The sequence below is a fragment of the Cynocephalus volans genome, chromosome 5 (assembly GCF_027409185.1).
Source record: "Cynocephalus volans isolate mCynVol1 chromosome 5, mCynVol1.pri, whole genome shotgun sequence".
Classification (NCBI taxonomy): domain Eukaryota; kingdom Metazoa; phylum Chordata; class Mammalia; order Dermoptera; family Cynocephalidae; genus Cynocephalus; species Cynocephalus volans.
The window spans coordinates 71,094,618-71,118,947 of NC_084464.1; the positions used below are offsets into that span (position 1 = coordinate 71,094,618).

General features: G+C 33.4%; 1 protein-coding gene across 1 annotated transcript in view; it reads right to left on the reverse strand.

Moving 5' to 3' along the window:
- The window catches only part of EYS (eyes shut homolog), a 1,675,061-nt gene that overhangs the window by 1,077,791 nt on the left and 572,940 nt on the right, over positions 1-24,330 (reverse strand). The window contains 1 exon segment of the mRNA XM_063097631.1: positions 8,076-8,335. Within this exon segment, the coding sequence (XP_062953701.1) occupies positions 8,076-8,335 (260 nt within the window).

The window sequence follows — 24,330 nt, forward strand, 5'->3', positions numbered from 1 at the left end:
CATAGTTGCCAGAGGCATGGAATTTACTATGTGTGTTAGCTTGGTTTCTTCTGAAAGAAGAAACTGAGATAATTTGCACAGAAGTAGTTTATTTGAGAGTTGATCCCAGGAATTATTGCAAGAGAGTAGGAAATAAAACAAGGAAGGGAATGCTTTAATGAGCGGGTTATTGCTGTGAGCAACTGAGGCTCTACCTGCTGGAGGCCCTCATAGAAATCATGCAGAACATAACTCAGAGTCGTCCCACTAAATAAGAAAGCTGTATATGTATCCACAATTCCTTGTTCCTTGTGCATATCTCTACCATAAGTGTGAAAGCTATTACTACATTGTACTTTAATGGTTAGTTAACTTGTGTGTCTCTCTCTTAAGGCTTAAATTCCTAGAAGACATATCTTTGTCAATTTAATTTCTCCAGTACCTGTCTCAAGACTTGACACGCTATAGAAAATCAATATTTGTTTGTTGAATCAGTTAATAAAGAATAAGAATTTTAGACTTCTAGAACACTACTTGCAGTTGCAAGTGTGGCTTGTGTAATGTGTTGTGTACAGAACACAGATTATAGAGGTAAAATAAATTATATGTACTGTAAAATAAAATGTTTAGGTGTGTAAATTGATTGCACACTAAATAACCAAAGTAACACCATTGGGATATCAAAAATAAACTCCATTTGTTCCTAGAATCTTATAAAATTGTATTGTATGTGCTATTTTTTTTATTTATTAAAGCAATGATTTTTTATAATCAAAGAAATTGCTCCAAACGAATAGAATTATTATAAGAGAAACCAGTGTTGAATTATGAGTCAGAATTAAATTATTCTTTACCTATTTTTCATTAGAAAATGTTCAATATTCACAGAGATCAAAATAACTCACCTTGGTTCTAATCAGAGGACAGATGCATTGACCTTAGCTTTTCTTACAAAACATCATCACAACAGTTCTGGTGTTTTACTACACCTACAATTTTTATTTATTTATTTATTTTTAATCATTACATTATTTATGAATGGGAAGGTCTTTTCCTCCTTGAGAAATGTTTTTTGTTGTTGTTGTTTTTTACTTTATTTTAACTTCTCAATATACATTGTAGTTGATTTTCATGACCCTTTACCTGTTCTTTTTCCCCCCTCCCTTTCTCTCCCCCACATCATATCTGTTCACTTGTCTTAAAAAGTTCAAGGAATTGTTGTTTTTATAGCATAATAGAGTATGTGTTATAATGGATCTTACTGAAAACTTTCTTTGATGAATAAAGGGAAGAACATTAACTACCTACCTACTAATTTCTAGGCATTTTTATACACATTATGTCTTTTATTTACTACAACTCCCTTTGGTCGAGTTTGTAAAGCTCTTAGTATAGATCTTTAGTTAAAAAATATTTTAGGTAGGTAAAATGACGTGATGGGAAAATTGGATATTGGCTCTATAAAAATAAAGCTAATAAATAGCAGAAACAGAATTCAGTTTCCAAACTTTTATTCCAAAGCTTATGTATCTCAATATTTCTAGTAATCCACTATACTTCTAGTATACAGTAGTGCTCCATTTTTGTTTGTTTGTTTGTTTGTTTGTTTGTTTCTTTCTTTCTTTCTTTATAACTTTTTACTATGAAAAATTTAATACATATACAAGAAATCCAGCCACAACAATCAAAAACTTATGGCCAATCTTATCTTATTTGTACCCCCCACCCATTTTCTGCCTTGACCTTGGATTGTTTTGAGTAAATTCCTATATCATAACATTCACTTGTATATATTTCAGTATGTATGTGTCTCTAGAAGATAAGAACTCTTTTATAAAAGACAGACTGCAGTGCATAATCACATTTTAAAATCAATAGTAATTCTTTAATATAATCAAACATTAAACATGTTTAAATTTCTCCAATTCTCTCCCCTTCCTCTTTGTTTCTTACAATTGATTTGTTTATATCAAGCTCTAAACAAGTTCTCTTTGGCTCACTGGTTGCTATGTCAGCTGTCTCTTAAGTTTCTTTTAATCTATAAGTTCCCCTTCATCTGATTTTTCCCTTTTACCCCATAAAGTTTCTCAAGGTCTGGATTTGCTGGTGGAGCAAATTTAACATGTCATTTAACATGTTCGGCTGTCCCCTACATTTCCTGATGATTAGTTGCTGGATCCTGAGTCTTGGTCTCACTCAGGTTAGATTTGGCTACAGAGGCATATGTTCTTACTGCAGGAGGCCCATTATGTCTGATTGCCTCTGTGGTATTAGCAGACACTTACGATCATTTGTTAGATCCATTATTTCAATAGGGGTTTGCAAAATACCATTCTAATTATTTTATTCCCTCTTTATTTACTAGCTGAGATACTGCAATAGACAGAAACGTTCCCTGCTCAGTTATTTATGGTTACCCTGAGGAACAACTCATATAGGAAAGACAGCATAAATACTTGACTCTTCTCTTTTACTTACGAATTACAGAAAAATGAATTGTTTTTCTATCATCTTCCAAAGAGACTGACACCTAATTTGCTTTTGTTTCATTGCCATTATGGTTTTCTGTGGTTGTAAGATTTAGTTTCTCTTTCTCATTTGCATTTTTTTTGTCAGTGAGTTTTGTTCTTTCTTGTGTATTCATGGTAGTGATTACTGTTTTTCAGATTCCAGATGCACAACTCTCTTGAGGATTTGCAGGGCTTGTCATGTGGTGGTAAACTCCAGCAGTTTTTGTTTGTCTGGAAAATAACTATTTCTCCTTCATTTCTGAGGGACAGCCTTGCTAGGTATAGTATTCTAGGCTGGCACTTTTTTTCTTTAACTATTTTGAATACATCATCCCATTTTCTTCTGGCCTGTAGACTTTCTGTTAAGAAGTCTGCATCATATGGGCTCTCACAGGTGACTTGATGCTTTCTTCTTGCTTCTTTTAAGATTCTCTCTTTTTGTTGGAGCTTTGCCAGTTTGACTATAATGTGTCTTGGAGAGGATCTTTTTGGGTTGAATCCGTTTGTGGATCTTCAAGCCTCCTGGATCTGAAGGTCCTTGTCTCTCCTTATACCAGGGAAGTTTTCCATTATTGTTTCATTGAATAGGTTTTCCATGCCTTTTTCTTTCTCCTTCCCTTCTGGAACACACATGATTCGAATGTTTGTGTGTTTAAAGTTGTCTGATAGTTCTCTTAGATACTCTTCAGTTTTTAAAATTCTTCTTCCTTTTTTTTTTTTTTTTTTTTTGGTTCATCTGGGTTATTTCAAAAAGACTACCTTCTAATCAGAAATTCTTTCTCTTGCTGCTGCTTAAGCTATCAGTTGTGTTTTGTTTTGTATTTTTACTTTGTTGAGTGAATCTTTCAGTTCCATGAGTTCTGCTACATTCTTTTAAAGGTATTAATATCTTTGCAAGTTTCCTCCTTCATATCCTGGATTTTTTTTCTCATTTCATTATGTTGTCTAACTGAGTCTTCTTATATCTCAGTGAGTTTCCTTAAGATTGTTGCTCAGAATTCCTTTTCAGTTATTTCAAGGGTTTCCTGATTTATAGGGTCTGGTATTTGAGAATTACTGTATTCTTTTGGTAGTGTTATGTTTTCTTGGATTGTGTTATTTCTAGTATCTCTACACTGATGTCTGGTCATGTAGTAGAGCATTTACTTTTTCTATTACTCTAGTGTGGGCTTTGAAGAGAAAGACTTCCTCTTCTTTTTCCTGTCTCCTGTGGTGACTTTGCTTGTGTCAATGCAGTCAAGTGTCTGGTGGACCATCTGCATGGTGGCTGTGGCTACTGCTATGACAGCAAGCTGCTTTTGAGGCAGCTGTGGCTGTGGTGGAGGCTGTGTTGGACCACCTGTGCAGAAGTGTTTTCAGCTTGCTCCTTGCCTGCTTCCTATCAGGGGGTGCTGCCCTCAGCTTCTACCCAGGACCCTGGACATGCTCCTTGCCTGCTTCTGGGTGACAGGGGCTGCCCTTGGCTCCTGCCTAGGACCCCAGGTATGCTCATTGCTCACTTCCAGGTGGTAGGGGCTGCACTCAGCTCCTGCCTAGGTCACTGGGCATGCTCCTTGCCTGCTTCTGGGTGGTGGAAGCTGTCCTCAGCTCCCTATACCTACAATTTTAAGTAGCTCACATTGCACCAAAATAGATTAGATTATTTTTACTAAAGGTTTCAATTACACTAACTAAAAATAGTCTACCTGCTGAGCAATCAGTTTGGCATAAATCCAAAAGATAAGTTATTCTACTTGCTGGTCCTTCAGAGTGAATATGAATGCTCTTCATAATTTAGTGGTACAGCATGTTGCTGTGGTTGAATGTCCCCCCAAGCTCATGTTGGAACTTAACACCCAATATGGTGGTGGAAGGTGGGGTCTTTGAGAGGTGATTGGAACAGGAGAACTGTGCCCTTGTGAATGAATTAATCCCTTGATGGTTTAATGGGTTGTCATGGGTGTGTTTCTGATGTCCTTATAAGGACAGTGAGTGAGAAGGGAGCTCTTTTGCTGGGCCATTGGCCATGTGATACCCTGGTTGCCCAGGACTCTGTAGAATGTTCCCATCCAGAAGAAGGCCATCACTATGTCCACTCCCTAGATCATGAAATTCCCAGCCTCCAGAACTGTAAGAAATAAATTTTGTTTCTTTATAAATTATCTAATTTCAGGTATTCTGTCATAAGCAACAGAAATGGATTAATATACATGTAGCCATATTATTACTCTGGCTCTTGATTCTTTTTTATTTTTCTTTAATCATCACACAATGCAAACATTTTTTGTGGCCCTTTACCAGTTATTCTCTCACCTCTTTTTCCCTCCTCATTTCCCACCTCTGGTTTCTATACTCATATTTAAATAGTGACAGACCCTATAGACTGTCTAAAAACGTGAACGGAAACTCAGAAATAAGTATTTTGAACCTTCAGATCGTATGCCTTAAATCTCTTTTCTCATTATTTGCCATATTCTAGTCAATTGACAAACACCAACAACTTGCACAGAGGTGTAGTAGAACTTCCAAATGCTGTATCTGTCATAGATGTTAAGTCTTGGAATTTCTGGCACTTCCAAATATTGGTACTTGTTAAAATGGAATTTGATCAAATATTTCCTTTTTAAAAAAATGGCAAACAGTTCCTTGAAAAAATGTTTAACATCACTAATTATCAGGGAAATGCAAATCAAAACCACATAGAGATATCATCACATCCCAGCTACATTGGCAGTTATCAAAAAGGCAGAGAATAACAAATGCTGGCAAGGATGTGGAGAAAGGGGAACCTTTCTGCACTGTTGGTATTACTATAAATCAATACAACCTCCAGTATAGAGGTTTCTCAATCAACTACAGATAGATCTACCATATGACCCAGTAATCCTACTTTGGGTATATACTCAAAGGAATGGAAATCATCACATCAAAGGGATACATGCACTCCCATGTTCATCACAGGTCTATTTACAATAGCCAAGATATGGAACCAACATAAATGTCCATTGATGGATGACTGGATAAGGAAATGAGGTATACATACACAATGGAATACCACTCAGTCATAGGAAAAGAATAAATTCTGCCATTTGCAGTAACATGGATGAGCTTGGAGAAAATTATAAGTGAAGTAAGCCAGGCACAGGGGGAAAAATACCACATGTACTCACTCATAACTGGGAGCTAAGAGAGAAAATGGAAGGAAAGAAAAACCACAGTGGTGCATTGGACTTGCAGAAGGAAAGAACAGACTTATGGGTTGCCAGGCAGGCAGGGAGAGGGGCACAGGGAATAACTGCAATTTGAGGTGGTGGGCATGCTGATACTATTTATCTGATCACCAAATCTTGGACACAGGTGCTGATGGTCAGCTCTGTGCCACATGAATATTTATAATCAATAAAAATAAATTTTGAAAAGGATGCAATGGCTTGACATAGACCTTATTTTAAATAACAGCTATTAAAGTAACCTAGAACATAGCTTCTAAACTATTCCATAGTAAACCTCTTGAATTCTCTAAGGTAGTTTTTAAAGCAATGTTACAGTTTTGAGTTTTTTAATCTGCTTCAGAAGTTGAACAACCAAAGGCAATATTAAAAGTTTTTACAATAGTTAAGCCCGATTTACAGAAACTCACTACCACAATTACTTAGGTTTATACACACACAGACATATAAATGCAAAATAGTTGAAAAGTGATGTGCACTTCAAATATCTCTGTGCGCTCGATTTACTGTGCCCAACTGTCACTCTATAAAAAGCATTGATTGGCTTAGTCATATTTTTCTGGAAGCCTTAATTAGAATGTCAAAATCCCAGGGGGAAAAAATTGCTTATTTATAATAATAAAATCTAAATTCTCTCCAAGACATCTTTGTGGCTGTTAAAATGGTTAGGAGATATTATTAATAGATTGATATGTGATAAGAAGGGTTTATGATATCTCTGGACCTACTTTCCATCACCTCAAAACAGGAAAGATATCTCACTTGATTATAAATATTTATTAAATATATTCATAAATAAATAAATTATTAAGAATATTATGATTTGGAAAAAGAACATGTCCACCTGGTAGAAAATTATCACTGGTGTAAACAGAGGTTTTATTTAAAGTGAGTAAATATACTGTTGCCCCCTCAATAAATATTTTTCTAATACTTATATTCTTAGAATCCAAGTTTAATAACTAAAGAACCAACCATGGAATATTTCTGCTGAATAAATTAGCTCCTCAAGTGATATTGAATAATTTTTCAAAAAGTTTTACTCTCAATCCTTGTTAAAATGATAATTATTTATTCATTTTAATTATGTACTTCATAATTACTGAAGTTTTCTGGACACCAAATAATGCTCCTCTCACAATTTTTCTTCTCTTTCTTGCTTTTTCTGCCTCATTCCTGAGCACATTTCTCTGTATTTTCTATAAAGCCCACGTCATTTTGGCAAAAACAGTTACATACTGATGGATCTTCAGTTTCTATTTCCAATCATTCATAAGGTCCAGAAATTTCTGTCATGTACACTAGTTCAACGACTTGCCCTGATATCCTTAAAATGGATTATCTATATTTTAATGTATTAGAGGGTTTGTCAAAATAAATGGAAGTAGCTTTGAATACGATATCTAATTAATTGATATAGTCTACTCCGGCATTTTTGATCAGAAGAGTAAGTAAGTGTTGTCCTTATCTTTAATTGAATCCTTTAAAAGCTAGTGACAGGAAAAGAGACATCAGCCATAAGTCAATATTAGAAAATAAATTGCAGTTGTGGACCTCTAAACACAACATGTTTTTGCATTGTGCTCATGACACATTCCAGTTATACTGAAAACTGCTATGTTCTAGTTTAATGGCAGAAGCATTCCTGTTGAAGATGGTGATAGCTCTTGAAAAGCCAGCAGTACATCAGCAGTAAATGTATACCCAAACCACCTGTGCATTAATCAGATCTCTTCTGGTTACATCTGATGAGATGATAGTAATGATAATAAGTACACTATTGACTGATATGACCCCAAGAGCCAGAGTAGTCTGGCTTCGGATACGGCTAGATTCAAAGACTACAATAATATCCTTTAATCTGCCCATTCTCTCTTACATGGGATCTTCTTACAGGACAAAGTAGCCATCAGAATCACGTGACAGTAGCTGAGCAATTAAAGCAGAAAGAAGAAATTTTTTAGATAGCTCCAGAAAGCAAATTATAGTGAAGCATTTTATTACCCTTGATTATACCTATGCTCATCTCCAACTACTACTGTCAGGAACACTACCCGGACAAGATTTTTCAGCAAGAAAAACTTACTGAAGAAACAGAGACAACTTCTGAAAATTGATTTTTTGGTTTTTTTTTAAAGAGGCAAACAGCTATAAAACTTCACCATTCCCCCCTCACCCCAATGTTATATGTAAGTTAACTTTTTAGGTATAGTTCTCCAATATGTTTTCATACCTGGATTTGGAATCAAACACTACCCCATGCCCAATGTGTTAGATTTTTCTCACTCGTACTTATGGGGCCATCATCCCATAAGGACAATAAACAAATAAACTAATTAATTAATTAAGAAACATTAAACCACATAGAAGCACTTACCTTTTTTACAAATACAATAATTGTTTTCATCTACCAATGTTAAGCATGTTGAGTTGTTTCTACAAGGGTCATTGAGTATATCACAGGGGTTATAGCGTTGATGGCAAAATTGTCCAGTATAAAAGGGTGGGCACAGGCATACAAATTGCCCAGGGATGGTAGATTCATGACAAAGAGCTCCATTCATGCATGGGTCAGAGTCACATTCATTTATTTCTTCACTGCAGTTTTGTCCAGTCCATCCAGATGTACATTCACAGCTGAAATAAAATTTTAAGAAATGTGAACAATGCTTTTTCAAGTTTATTCTTTGCATTTTCAATGCAATTACTCCATTAAATTAATAACATGTGGTATTTAAAAATTTATAACAAAATTAATAAATTATATATAGTTCAAAAACATTTTTTTCCTGATTTCCAGGGACAATTTAATGTACGTTACTTCAAAACTGACTGACTTGGCTGAAATAAAATTTAAGAGGCATTTGGTAAATTTCTAACATAGTACACTGAGATACATCAGAGAACAACTATTAAGCTGAATTACCAATTGAGCAAAATCTCCCTATTATTTCTTTGTGTTGGGATAATTTTTACAGATGGGGTCATTGTTTATAAGACTAAAATGATATTTAATGTCTTTAGCAATATGCTATTTTTGTAATACCCAGCATATTTAACAAGGTGCTCCGTTATATTAAACATCTGTTTTTGGTTTCAGTTGGTGTGTGTTTATTTGTTGAACATTTAAAATATGCTTTTTAACACATACTTCCTATTAACATTCTAACAATGTAGGGGAATTGAAGAGAAATAAAAAATAAACATTAAAGCATTTGGCACATCATAGTACATCACAGACTAGCTCAGTCTCACCATCAGCCTTCCAGTATCTGTCATTGTCTTCAAATGCCACTTTAGCCAATCACTTTCTATCAAACTATGCTAGTTCTGCTCCTAAGAGCAATATAATTCTAATAAATAGGGCAAGGGAAAAGTTTTCCACGTAAGGTATTATCCATATAAGGGAAATGAACAGGTTATAATGGAACCTGCAGACAGAGAGCATGCAAGGATTGTCCATTAACTACTTAAGTGGAAGTTAATCACAGACTGCAGGTGGGTTCAGGGAGAGAACTTGTGTCAATCTGTGAGCATAGTAGAGCTCCACATCTTGAGTGACTGTGGTATTAGATAAGTAACGAATTACAAAACAAGGCATATGAGATATTAGAAAAATTATTTTCAGAAGAAATTTTTCTTCATTGATAGATTCGATTTTAAGGTAATTTGAAAATAGTACCATCTCATGTGATACATGTTAAGAAATATGTTGGTAAAAGGCGGGACATGGGGAGTGGGAAGGAAGGATGGGAGGGAGGGAGAGAGAGATCATTTCATTTGCAGTCTCAAAGCCCCAGAAATATCAGCTTCCATTTAATAAATGTAGAGGATACCAATACAATGAGAGGAGGCAGTTGAATGAATGACTTATACCAACACTTGAAATTGAACTCTAAGTAGATATGGTAGCCATTGAAATAAATCCTAAAATCAATAGAGGCAAGATGGGTTTAGGCATAATTGACTAGCAAAGTGTTTACTAGTTCAATAGGCTTAAATCCAATCTAAAAATCAACTGGATTTTACAGCTGTTTTATATTTTATTAATTGGTATTGTGTGGAAAGTGATTGCTACCATGCAAATTGAACACATCTTTGTAAGGTATGGTTGTATAAGGAAAACTTTATAACTGAAACAACTCATATTTTTACAATATAAAAAATATATCTATGGATAGGTTATTTTCTTTAAGAAGGAGTAAAAATCCTTTATATTTTTAATTTCCTTTAAAAAAAAACATACAAATTATTGTGGTGACTATTCCTACTACTTTTCCTGGATAGCCCTGACTTAACCTGTTGTTCCAGCATAATTATTTACAGGGTACTCTTTCACTTACAAAAGTGTTTAAGGTGCTATTCTCTTCATCTTTGATTATCTCCAATATCCTATTACTAAAATTGATTATTTAAAAAATATATACTATTAGTAAAACTTTACTAATTCTATGCATAATTTCACCTTTCTCTAAAATTTGCTTGCCACAGCCTTTAGGAACTCAACACATATACTACCTTGGATTCCAACAATTTGCATGGCTTGCCTCCAATATTAAGCCTCTGGTTCCTTCATGTGTTAGAATTATCTGAATATCCATATCATCATATATATGATAAATATTGACAAAATTGTAAGTATCGATTGATTGATCTTTGATATTGGAATGAGATAGATTTACCTGATTTTTTTCTTTTGGCAAATTAAGGATTAGAGAGTTTAGTCAAACTGGTAATCTCAGAGAACTGTTGTAAAGATTAAGTGAGAAAATGAATAAAAAGTGTTATAGTGCCTGACATCTACATTGCCCAGCCACCTAAACTAGTGACTAGGTGCTGTCACAGAATTAAAAACAAAACAAAACAAATCAAACAAACAAACAAAAACATTTGTTGCCTTATCAGCTTAAATACAATATGTTTCTCAACATTGAGTATTTCTTCAATTTTTTGTGGTACACTATATTTGTTTATTAAGTTACATTAAATTTTAAAACTGTCAAATATATTATCTATATGATACTTACAATAAAGCTTTGAAATACATAGAAAGAGGTATTCTTACTTTACAGATGAAATTGCTGGAAGTGCAAAGGATAAAAGTGATGTATACAAAACTTGGGATATGAAACCTGAACCTCTTCCTCCCAGATTCTCACTTTTTCTTTTCTTTCATTTTTTGCATGTTTCAAATCCATTATCAGACCACTTAACATTTTGTGAAATAATGTTTAAATTAGGTATTACCAAGTCCCAATAAAATAGCTTCAGTGCATTTATTTTATTTGAAATAAATTTAATGCAAATATAACCATTCATTCATACCACATGAATCAATGACTATACTATGGCAATTTTAAGAAGAGAAAAGCAAGAGAATTAATAATTCCTTAAATCATAGTCACTACCATATCATGTCCATAGGACATAAGGGGGATAACACACATATTTATGCTTTTCTTTCTTTATTGTATTATCTTATGAGTACATAATTTCAACTTAGATAATTTGAGTTTCCTGTGAATAACAGACAATGCTTGAATATTTAGCATGTGTATTGAAGGTTTATCTTCTCAAATAACAGGAGGTCCAAGACTTCATGTGGTGTCATTACAAGGATCAAGTCCTTAGGAAAGCATCTGGCCTTATGTCACTAGCACTGATGATGCCAAGGCTGAGTCCTATGGTGATGGATGATATTTTGTAGAGAATAAAGTTGCAAGGAACAAAGTCACTACCAGTAACTAACAATCAGTTCTACAGGTTTATATATTTGAATCTGCTTTTTTTTTTTTTTTTTTTTTTTTTTCGTGACCAGCACTCAGCCAGTGAGTGCACCGGTCAGTCCTATATAGGATCCGAACCCGCGGCGGGAGTGTCGCCGCGCTGCCAGCGCAGCACTCTACCAAGTGCGCCACGGGCTCGGCCCTGAATGTCAGAGAAACTTGTCTTGATGGATGGAAAAACATATTTCATGTGAAAGCTTCAATCTGGTTTTAAGTTTGTACCATGATACAATTTCAGGATTCAGTGTGATCTGGCAGAATTTTTCAAACTCACAGCTAGAAGCAGAGTCTTTATGGATTTAAAAACCTTACAATCAAAACACATACCGTATAAATTTTTAGGTTGTATAAATAATAAACTCTTGCAAACAATTTTAGTGTGTGCTTAAAGGTAGACTAATATATTAAAATTTGCTCTTTTCCCATGTGAGGAAACCTACATCAAAGGTAAAATACATTGAACTACTTCTAAGTAAAAACAACATTGCAAATATTAAATGTTGATTTAAAACACTAAAGCAAATAGGTGTCATTAAAAATAAGGAAAAAAGATTATTTATTAAAGGAATTTCATTAGCTTAAAAAATCTTAATAGATGCCAATTTCTGGATACTAGCCATTCTACATACTTAGCTTACTGTAAATATGGATGGGCAATGACTAAGTATGGTTCAGCAATATGTCGCTATGTTTGAACATGTTTTGTATATTAAGGCATATAGGCATTTTTAGCTATACATTTATAAATACAAATCTAATAATACACATAATTTAAAATAATATTTTATTATAAAAATTAGTTCACTACTCATAAAAGTAGAGCATAGAATTTTGGTTACTTGAGACTGGTAAGTGGGGGGGATTAAGAACATGTTGGTCAAAGGATACAAAATTTCAGTTTGATAGAGAAATAAGTTTAAGAGATCAATTTTACATCATGGTTACTATAGCCTATACACTGTATATTTGAAAATTGTTAAAAGATTAGATTTTGTGTTCTCACTATAAAAAAGATAAGTATGTGAGTTAATGTATATGTTAATTGGCTTGATTTAGCCATTCCTTAATGTGTACATATATCAAAACATGTTGTACATTGTAAATACGTATAAATTTTATCTTATTAAAAAAATGAGTTTACTTATGTTTCTTGGAGTCATTTCTTATGTAGGAGCAAAAAACAAAATTTCACCCAAAATTGGTAGGTGAAAAAGAAATAATAAGACTGTGAATAATAAAATAGTATTGTCATCTTTTCTAGTGTCCTAAAAAATAAGGGACACAGAAAAAGTAAGAAATAAAAAATATTTGCTACCTAAGTAATTCATTCTTTATTTTATTGTTTTATCCACCCACCTGTTTGTTCATTGATTTAGTTACATCATCAGGTGTACCACCAGCAAAACTATATTAATAATGAATTATAAAATGGTCCCTACTATACTCTTAACCCCTGCAATACTCTTGAAAAGAAATGTGGAGAACCACTTAGGTCATTTGGACTGATAAAAATTATTTTAAAATATTTATTTTGTTAGTAAACTTTAAAAGCAGAAAACTCTGAAGAACCATTCTGAAGAACAGCATGAAAATCTTAAGATGTAAAATCATATGAGGAGATTGATGTGAGTGGGATGAAAGGATGGAAGTAGCCTAAAATGCTACAGCGGGACAAAGTTGTTAATGATCTTGAAAACAACAGCAACAAGAAAATGAAATTAAGGAATTTCGAATTCTACCCTTGAAGATATTTAAGGTTTTGTTGTTCTTGTTTTTAAGCGTGGAAGTGACACAATCAGATTTGTACAGGGTAGAAGATGGATTAAAATCAGGAGAGCTTGGTAGCATGAAGATCATTCAGGAAGCTATGTTTTTATTGCTGATAAGAAATTATGAGAACCTAAAGAAAGGCAGTAATAAGGCACATCAGATTTGAGATATTTTTCTGGTATAGGCTTCAGACTATGTGGACAATGGTTAGTTTAAGTAGATGAGGCTGAGTGAGGAATGGGGGACTAGAAGGACTTTAGCTTCAATACTAGAAAGATAATGGTGCCACCAGATGCCTCCCGTTTACTCACATTTAAAGCCTGAAGTAAGGAATGACAGCAATGGGGATGGGAGAGGAGGAGATTGTCCTTATGGTTAATACATAGTAACTTGAATCAAATTATCTGCATGATTTCAGATGCTATCTTTATACGGTAAGAAGTTCAAATATGGAGCTCTGAGGAAAAATCAAGGCATGCAATAAAAATTCAAGGGCCATTCTAACAAGCATTACCAGAAATAATTTAGCATCAAATAAGTTTAAAATTGACTTTCTCTACTAAAATATAAAGTTAATTTATGAAACAGAGAGGATAATGCTTCCTTACTGTGGTATTCTTCAGTATTTTATAGAATATTAGAATCTACAATATTCTATTATATTTGAATACGAGGAAGACAAGGGGTATTTAAAAAGTTCATGGAAAGATGAGTATTATCTTTTAACTCCGTTTTTACACAAACTTTCTGAAGTACCCTTATTTGTAGGAAAGAATCCTATTAGGCATATTAGTACAAAAACTTGATCTAATAGAAAACAAACCTTTCTTTTTGATGTCTTTGTCTTTGTTTTTTAAAGCTGAAGAAAAGACTATTGGGTACATACATACCCAATAATTTCTGTTTTAATATTAATAAGAAAAGAATCTTTTCTATTTAGATTATCCAGCCTTATTTTGTATTTTTTTCAAAAAATATATAGTTTATAACTTGGAACACGTACTATTATTTATCTATTTTTACATAGAATCTATAAATCATTTATCTTTATTGGAGATTTATTTTTTATATTTTTAAGTAATGTTCATTTTAATGTAAGTGAATTATTTGGATAATTTCTTGATGTAATTTTATTTAAATTATCCAAGTGTTTCCAATATATTCTACATGATTTAATCTCCTGTGCCATGTGAGAAGACAGCTGATCGATATTTTTCTCTGTTGTGAAATTCAAGCTGCTGTTTAGGTCAGCATCTCTGAAAAACAACTCCAGGCTTTTCCAAGATTCAGAGAATTCTTCATTTCATTGCAAAAACCTAAAGTGCCAGCTAAACAGAGATAGGAAGTGCATCTGGTCAAACCTCCAGTTTATTCACATTTAAAACCTGAAATAAATCTGATGGAACTCATGCTGTATTTTGGAGAAAACCCAAAGTTTATACACTTTAATCTGGAACTCAAACAACAAAGTGAGACATATGCTGTACAGAGAGAGCAGTTGCCCATTTTTTGCTATTGTGATTCTAATACGGAAACCATGAGAATGGGGCATTTTACCACAGAGACAGATGATCAGCGTTCAGTAGATATTTTCTTTTTTCTAAAGCTACCACAAGTATAAGAAATTAATCTTGAAAATGACTTGGCAATATCCTGAAAAAGGCTGAAATAAAACACCAGCATAAAAAGGCTGACTACAAGATAAGATAGTTGAAGCTATCATCCTGTAGGTGTGTCAGTTTTTCCTGAGCAAGTAAGTATTACTTTTGGCTCCTGGTTTTTCCCAAAAAGAATCCTTTGGGCAAGTCAATGCCAATCTGCTTTTAAATATAATTTTTTATATATTCAAATCAATGTGCAGTTGCACCTTTTTACTGCTTAAAAATTTATGTAAGTATATGTATGCTTGTGTATAGACACATATAATATTTATACACTGTGCACACATTGTATTCAAATTGTGTTCAAATTATACTTGAAAATGCATACATAATCTTTCAAATACATTTTAAAATATATAAAAAATCCACATATATTTATTTCTTTCAAGTGCAGTTGAGTAGGATACAGAATTTTAGAACAGAAAAACAAGAAACAGAGTGTTACTTAAAGAAACTAAAGTACTAAGTGTAGAACTTAAACAAATTTATAAACATTTTACAAAATAATTCATAAATCTGCAGTGTGTCAGATGTTTTATAAGTAGAAACATTTTAAACTCAAAATTTAATAAACAACACACTTTAAGTCTCAAAAGAAAATTGACTGAACCAGCAAAAGCCAAGCATTTTTATACTTTTAAAATGTGTTATAAGCAAATAGGAAATAAAATAAATCATTGGTTTTCTATTGGTACTAGCATTACAATACATGCTACATCTGTTACAAACCACTTAGGGGTAACATGTATGAGAACTGCATATTCTAATTACTAATCATACACTCTTAGTTCTAGGCTATATCCACATAATACGATTAATTCTGAAATTTAGCACAAATTTGGTTAAGCCAATGTAAAAAATACATGAAAATAAACCTACTTAAGAAGAAAGCTAACATATCTTTACACATATAGAAATTACTATGGACCCATCATTTTATTAAAATTTTAAATTATAGAGCAATACCTTTAAAAATCTAGATAACACCCGCATTGCCTTTTATTTATTTTTAAAGAAGGTATGACACTTTAGAAAGAAATAAGGATAAAATATATGAGGAAGAGAGAAAAGGGAAGAAGGAAGGAGAAGCAGAAAAATCTGTAGTAAAAAAAAATGTCACTTAAGGGTCACCTATCCAATAGGGGTTATGTGGGAAGTTTATATACACCTATGACGTTATTTACTGACATGACTCTTCCTGATGTTTGTTTAGTCATCTAGGGTCCATATTGTATCCATATAGCCTTAAAAAAATCTCTAAGCCATAACTTCAAACTCATGGGGAGAAACAGTATATTCAAAATGGAAAAGATTTCTTGTAAAAGTACAGTTATCAATGCCCTTCTTTCTCTGAATCTAAACCAATGTGACAAAGAAAATTAGAAACAGACAATAATACTTGATTTTCAATAAAACAGTTATCAAAACTACAAAGCCAGAATACAAAAGAAGATGAGATGACTGATATAATAAAAGAGGAATCAAGGTAAGGGTGGATATGAAGAGCAGGAGATCGCCTCTGGAGGAATCCAGCAGAAATGGCACAAAATAGAATTTTCCAGAAGAGAGAACTGATGAAAAACTCTTATTTGAAACATATAGCTGGGCCAAATTCCCATCACAGGGCATTAGGGGCAGAGGAGAAGACACTGGAAGAATCTGTAATTTCAGAGACATGCAACCTTGAGGGCCGATGAAGAAAAACAGCCCTGCAGCTACCACTCTATAATGGTGACATGAAGAAAAAGGTATCAGTCCTCTCTCTCTCTCTGTCTCCCTCTCTCCCATCTCTCTCTCTCTCTCTCTCTCTCTCTCTCTCTGGCACACATAATTTAAAAACCAATATCATATATTGTTTTATTCTGAGCCAGGGAATCTTCTGCTTATTTCCTTTTGACAGGGACATTGCCTTATGTATTATGTTCACATAAATTCTCAGGTTATAGAGAACTCGTTTTATTTAAATTAGGAAAAACTTAAAAAGAAATTAGCAAAGAATGGACTGATGTGTTTGTATATGTATGTATACGTAAAAAAACACTAAGTGAATATAAAAAGAGGAAGACATCTCATATAAGCATTATCTTACCTAACAGATTAAAATCACAAGCAGGGAATTTTTAAAAAAGTAAAAAGCTGATGTAGATACTACCTCTATACAACAAAATCTTTAAGCACATATAAAGAATTCAAGGAAGAAATCAGTTATTAAGATGAGAGAAAATACAATGGCAGAATTCCAGAAAAAAATGAAGTAAAATTAAATCCATTAAAGAAATGAAGGTTTCATGGAAATTTCAATAAAATTGAAAAGACAGGCATATAAAAACAAGTTTGAGAATAATCAGTAAAATAAAGTAGCAAAAGTAAAAATTAAAAAAAGAAATAGAAACAAACAGATTTGTAAACAGGGAAAGAAGCACATATATGCATGATTTGGAGCCTAGAAAAAGTGGGAAACTATCATCCAGAAAATGTTTTCAGAAAATAAACACAAGTCTAAAGATCGGAATAATGCTCTATATTCTATCAACAAAAATAACAACAATAGCAGTGTAAAACATCAATCAACAAAAATGGCTGCCTGGTGAAATTACTGGATTTTAAAGATAAAAGGAAAAAAAAATCACCAGTCATAGAAAACAAAGGTTAAGTCATCCTCCAAGTATAAAAGATCAGCTAGTTTCACTGTAGCAACATTGAATGCTAGAAGACAATAGAATAACAAAGCCTTAATGGAAAGAAAATAGTACCTAAGAATTTTATATCTTACAAAGCAGACATTCAACTATAAGTTCAATAAGTAAACATTTTTAATCGTGCAATGACTCAGAAATTATAACTATAACTCTCACGAATTCTTTTTAATTTTATTTTCAAAATTGATTTTTAATTGACTAATAATAATTCTCTATATTATATATTTATGGGGTACAATGTGATTTTTTGATATAGGTTTACTTCTTGATGATACTGTTAGAAGGTTAATTGTGGCTAAACATGCTATGAATTAAGATGCTTGTTAAAAAAAAAAAAAAAAAAGGTGATGAGCTTTTAATTCATTTAAGTATAAGCCTAAGGCTAACATAACTAGAAACAGTACCACTAGAGAAAATTGCTAAAAATACGGACAAAGGCATTAGCCAGAAAAAAATTCAAACAAAAACAAGTTACAATATTAATCACAGACTGAGTTGAATTTGGGGCAAAATTTTTACTTTCTATGTTTTTGTTTGTTACTTCTGTTTTGTTTTTGTTTTATTCTTGTTTTCTGTCTGTTTTATATAATTCAAATTGAAGCATATGTTAGTTATATATGTTGGGATACCACTGCCTCTTATAGTGGTTTTACATACACAATAACATGTACTGTCTGCGTCTTAATATAACTGGAAAATTTATAGCTGGTGGAACTGTGTTACCCAAAAGATTACACTAATGGGATGAAAAGAAATCTGGAGATGGTGTTGGCATTACTTTTGGTATATTTCTAGCATTGGCTGCTGGAAGCCTAGAGAAATTGACAGCTCATACCTGCTCAGAGAAGCTTAGAGTAAGTCTATTGCTTCCAGTAGTCATTCCCCAGTCCCCGAATATATAGTTAAAATGGACATAACTTTTAGTTGGTAGAACCCTCACATCATTTTTTTTGCCTGGGATTGCCAATTGAAAGCCTCTGAACCCGTCTCCCCACCAAACTCTCATCCTTCAGCCCGTACCTTAAATGAAAAACAATATAGCACACTAGGGGAACAGCAGAAATAGTGTCATCCTTGAGGGCAAAAGGATGGTCCACTATCGTTTCTCCACTTAATTCACCAGACTGGTCTCTATAAAAACAGACATCAACTTAAAGATAACATCAGACTACTCAAGCTCAACCAAGCAGTAGTTCAATTACTGCTGTTATGATAGAATAGATGTGGTATATTTGATCCAGCATATTAACACTTTCTCAAATATATGGTATATGGCTAAGAGTGAGACAACTTTTCCATCCCTATCAGGGAAGAGCATAAGAAATAGTGTAAATTCATTTAGGACAGAAAACAATAACATTTAAGGTCTTGCATCAAGAACATGCTATCTTTCCCTACTCTCTGTCATAATAATAATCTGAAGGTAACTGGACTGTCAAGACATTCTGCACACTGTCACATTGGATCACTGTATTGATGTCCTGTTAATCAAACTGGATGAACAATTAGTGAAAATACAATGAAGGCCTTGGGAAGACACATGTATTCTTGATGGTGGGAGATTCAGGTGCCTGTCACATAAGTGAAACTGACAGGGATACAATCAATGCTTTAGTTATGCTGGGGCATCTCATCAAAATTAAAGACAAATTACTACATCTTACTCTCATACCACTGGAAGGGAAGCACAACACTTGCTAGACCTCTTAGATTCCAATGGTAGAAATACTACCCTGACACATTCTCCTAGGATTCGTTAAAAAAGGTGGCAGCTTTGAATGAGTCTTAGAGCAGGAAAAGACTTGCAGCCGGGTTCAGGCTAAAGTCTGAGTAGAGTTGCTTTTTGTACCATGAAACTCAGTATGCTCTGTAGCATTAGAATATAAGTGGTATTAGTGATGGTGAGAGATCTTATGAAGTTTATGACAATCCCCAGTAGGAGAATCATAACATAGGCTCCTAGAGTTAGAACAATAACAGAGAGATGCTAGTTGATGGTTAAGATAATATAAAGTGAGTAGGAAAGGAGGGAGATGAAGTGTGTCACTTCTGTCCTCTAGACCAGCTTCAGAGGTTGCTGCTATAACTCATCCTAATCTTTCACATGTAATTTGTCCCAAGAAAAGAAGCACACCAGAATCCTGAAGTAGTTACTTTCAGGACTAATAGAAATCAAGTGAATCTGAAGATACAAGGTATGGTTTCTGGTGGAGGTTATTTAGACTAGGACTGAAGCCCTCATTTCCCCAACTCCTGGGACTGTTGGTGGCTAACAGCTGTAAGAACTGCCCTCAGCTGCAAAGAGCCACTTCACTCAAGGTTGCTTCCCCTTCCTTGGGACAGCCCATAGCCAATTACTGGTTGATGCAGAGACACAAAGGCTGAGCCCCCTTGCCTCAGTGTGATATAACTTGACTGGGTTGTCCCTGCTCTGCAGCCCTAGTGGGATCAGTGAGCCTCTTACACTTTTGCATCACAGTCATGGTCTGCCTCTGCCCAATTCTGTGCCTTTCATTCTTCCACAGATGTTGTCTTCCCTTTTTAAAAAAGCTTTATTGAAATATAAATAATGTACAAAAACATTGCACATATATCAACAGCTCTCCACAATAATTTTCCTGCATGCCAATCTCCATCTCAAACTTTGTTTCCTCAAGAATTCAACCAGTGATACATTAACCAGGAGTGAGTGCCAAATGCCTTCATTCTATTTCTGGAAATATACACATGCAAGAGCACAATGATATGTGTTCAAAGTTGTTCTCTGTTTCATTGTTTGTAGTGACAAAAAATCAAAAGAACCTATGGGACATTAAGAAGGCACTAATTATAGCTTCTGAAATAAGTAAAACAAATGATATATGTTTATTATGATGAATTCAAAATATAATTTTATAATGTTATTATATAATAGACAAAATATAATGCTATATATACACACACACACACACATACACACACACACACACATATATATATATATAATAGAAAAAATATAATAAAGGAATACTTTGAAAAGTTCATGGAAAAATAGAATTAATAGATAATACAAGTCTTTCCATAAACTTTTTGAAGTACCCTCATGTATAAATGTTATGATTTGAATTATATCAGAATGTTTGTACATATACATATGTACACACACACACAGAAAATCTCTAGAAGCATACAGAGGCATTAAGGAATATAAAGTGAAAATGTACTCAGAGGGTCAGATGTTCTGAATCTAAATTCTGTGTATTAACTGTGTAAACTTAAGATGGTTATTTTTCTGAGTCTCAGTTCTCTATAAATAGGCACAATAAAATACCTTTCCCAGATAGAGTCTAAATTAGCAAATACCTGTAAAGCACTTAGCTAATTTAATCTCCATACCTGTAACATAAGGGTCATATAATATTTTCATTCTGTTATTGTTATTAAGTATGGTTATCTTCAGAAGTGGTTTGGGTGGGAGATGGAAGATTTTATTCTTTTCTTAATATAATTCTGTAACAATAACATTACCACTTAAAGTATGCAATATTACATTAAAACGACTCTTCCTTTAAAAAAAGGTTTGCTTTCTATCTTAATTTTGAAGCTTCCTTTTATTGTATAGAATGGGTCAGTAGCCCATGCTTCTTGTTTTTTTTTCTTTGTGGGTTCACTTTCATCTTTTTGTCTGTAGATAACGGTCTAGGAATGGTATTTGCCCATAAAAAAAAGTGAGTGCATTCTCCTTGGATTCCCTCACTGTCCATCTGGCAGCTGCTCAATCCTTATAAAGTGGTGATTCATTGGAACTGTGATTAATATATATATATTTTTTTCTTTTCAGTGCATCTCCAGGATTGGGCAACAGAACCAGAAGTTGTCATTCAGCAATTGACATTCTGCTTAGCTTGGCAGCAGAGCCAAAGTGATGATGTGAATATACTCACCTTCCTTTCTAGTGCTTGTCTTTTCTTTGGCAAGAAAAGTTCTGCTGCAGCAGAAACAAGCTCCTTTTCTCTGCCAAATTTCTGCTGCAATAGTCTTTGCACATATCCTGAAGCTTCCCACATTAGCAACTTCTGAATGCAGTTGGTCTATAATGGTGCAAGAGATTCTTGCCTCTCACCCTCATGCTTTTAAAATAGGATCTAAGATTAGCAATTCTCCAGATTCTGCGCCATTATGCTAAAATAACTTTTAGAAGGTAGCTCTCTAGTTTTGTTTTGTTTATTTGTTTTTCATTCTAATCCTATCAGAATATATCTTGCTTATATTCTCAATATTTCTGGCAAGAAGATGATGTTATTGCCTTTTACCAGGATTGATGCAGTCTTCCTTCTCTGTTTTATTTTTTGTTGTTGTTGTTCACTTAAAAATATATAGAAAGAGTCAACTTTGATAATTATGATGAATTGGACATCTTAGAACTTGCGGACTATGTTATTACTGGTTTTATAGAAATTAATTTATTTTTGTTCATATGAATAATTTGAGGTTTTTATTGAAGGAAAGTTTTTTATTTCTTTACATGGGCTTAACAGTCAGATATTCGACTTCCTATAAAGTAATGCAAAGGTTCTCTTCTAAAAAGATTTTGTAGAATGACATCTATGATTTTATTTCCTTTTAGGATGTCTTCAGTAGCTAGTAGATGCCAAGTCAAGTTGACTTGTCATAGAAAAGTTGGATGGTAGAAGCAATAGGCCAAATTTTAACATATGTGGTACTGAAGCCTAAAAAGTTGACCATATCAAGTTGCTGAAAGATCATTTTGCCTTCCATAGCTTGATAGTGGAGGAAGCAAAAACAAATGATAGTTTAGTGTTTTGTTTTGATTGCCGGACACACATAAGCTAACAATTAGTATACACTACTTCATATTGCTCTGGATATCAAGATATACTCTAATTTTGAGTAAAATATTGTGTTTCAGGGTTTTGGGTTTTTTTTTTTTTGCCAGATTTCCTTAAGGAAATATTTAAAATTTAGTAATGCAGAAGATAAACAACAACAAAAATACAAACACCTACTGCTTTACTTATATCTATATTAAATCTGGTGGTAGCTCCAGAATATTTAGTGATTTACTAATTTCATTGCTGCTAGAAAGTCAAATTGTGAGGTATGTAAGATTCTGACATAGGGAGCTCTATCAGCTGACTTTCCCTTAACCATTCTTCAGTGTCACAAGACATTTATGCTGCTGTCCAGCTGACCACCCAGGTTAAGGTCCCATCATTTTGAACTTTCCTATTATTTTCTTCCTATCAAATATTACCTATCTAGATCTCATTTTCTTAGTAATTTTTTTCACTGCCTGACTAATTAATATGATGTTTTCGTAATGAGCAAAATAAAATGTTTATCCCTTTCCCATATGTTTATATTTCAATAAAGTTCTTTGACATCTTCATTTTGCCACATTTGCCATTAAGGCCAGATAATGAGCTAATATTTTTGAGGATAATGCCTGTTCTAAAGTCGGGTATTTTGTCCATTTTAATTGAAAAAAATTCTCTAAGTTTTATGATAATCATACTTTACTGTTTTTTCCATTTTTATTGTACCTGTAAAGTTTTTACAATAGAGAACACAAATATATAGGGATATTTGAATGCTTGCTTGTTTTCCCTATTTTTATACATAAATCTGTAAAACATTTTACATGCTCATTTAATGTCATTTATTATATTTTTCTATGTCCTCCTAAATACTAAAGAAATAACTTGAGTTTTCCATGGCAAAGCAGAGTTTCATTTTTAATTTCAGAATATAGATATTGCAATATATAACTAGAAAAGTAGTGTGGTTGTTATCAGTTACCTTCATAGTACCCATTCCTTTTGCCATTTTCTTATATAACTGATTTTATTCAGGTAGGTTCCTCCTCTGTATTTCATGAGCTAAATGCCAGAGGTTAATGATTGCTCTATGACAGTGAATTTCAACTTTGGCTTCACATTAGAATCACCTACTATGTTATAAAATTCCTGAAGCTCAGAATACACCCAAAACAGATTAAATCTGAAACTCTCAGAGTGGGACAAGGCCTTAGCATTTTCTAAGTGGTTCCAGTGTGAAGCCAAGTTTACTCATCTCCCTTTAGTCTCTGATTTAGGAATGCAGGTTAAATTAATTAACATTGATTTAGCATGAACATAATGCAATTCAAGTTAAAGAGTTGTGGCATTTGCTGAGGTCTTGTGAGAAATACCCTTTCTCACTATACTGATGCAGCCCCCAAAAATGATGCTTTCATTCATTTGATGTCATGGGGTATAGATGTGAAGGCTGGATTGCTAGTTCCATCTTGCCAAAGTGCATTTATTGACACACTCAGCATACAGAATATGTACAGCTAAGGGAACCCCAGAGAAATGGGGTCATTTCCTCCTCTAGCATCTCACCTTGTCCTGGACTTGCAGTTAAATGAGCTGCTATTTTTTCTATCAGTTAAACAATTTGAATCATACTTTCTTATACTTACAGTTGAAGCTATATATTATTCTGGTGAATATTAAAAGTAACATTTTAAATCCCTTGAAATTTACTCTGTAATTTTTATTTATAGTAACACATTTCATTTTCGTGTCTGATTAAGAAGACTCAAAATTATTTTAACAGTCCAATGAATATAGCAAAAAATTTTAGCAACTGGTTCAAATTCTTTAGTTCTTCAGAGGTCACTAGTTAAAGTACAAAAAAACCCCGTAGTTTTAGGTGGTGAAATGAAAGTGGGA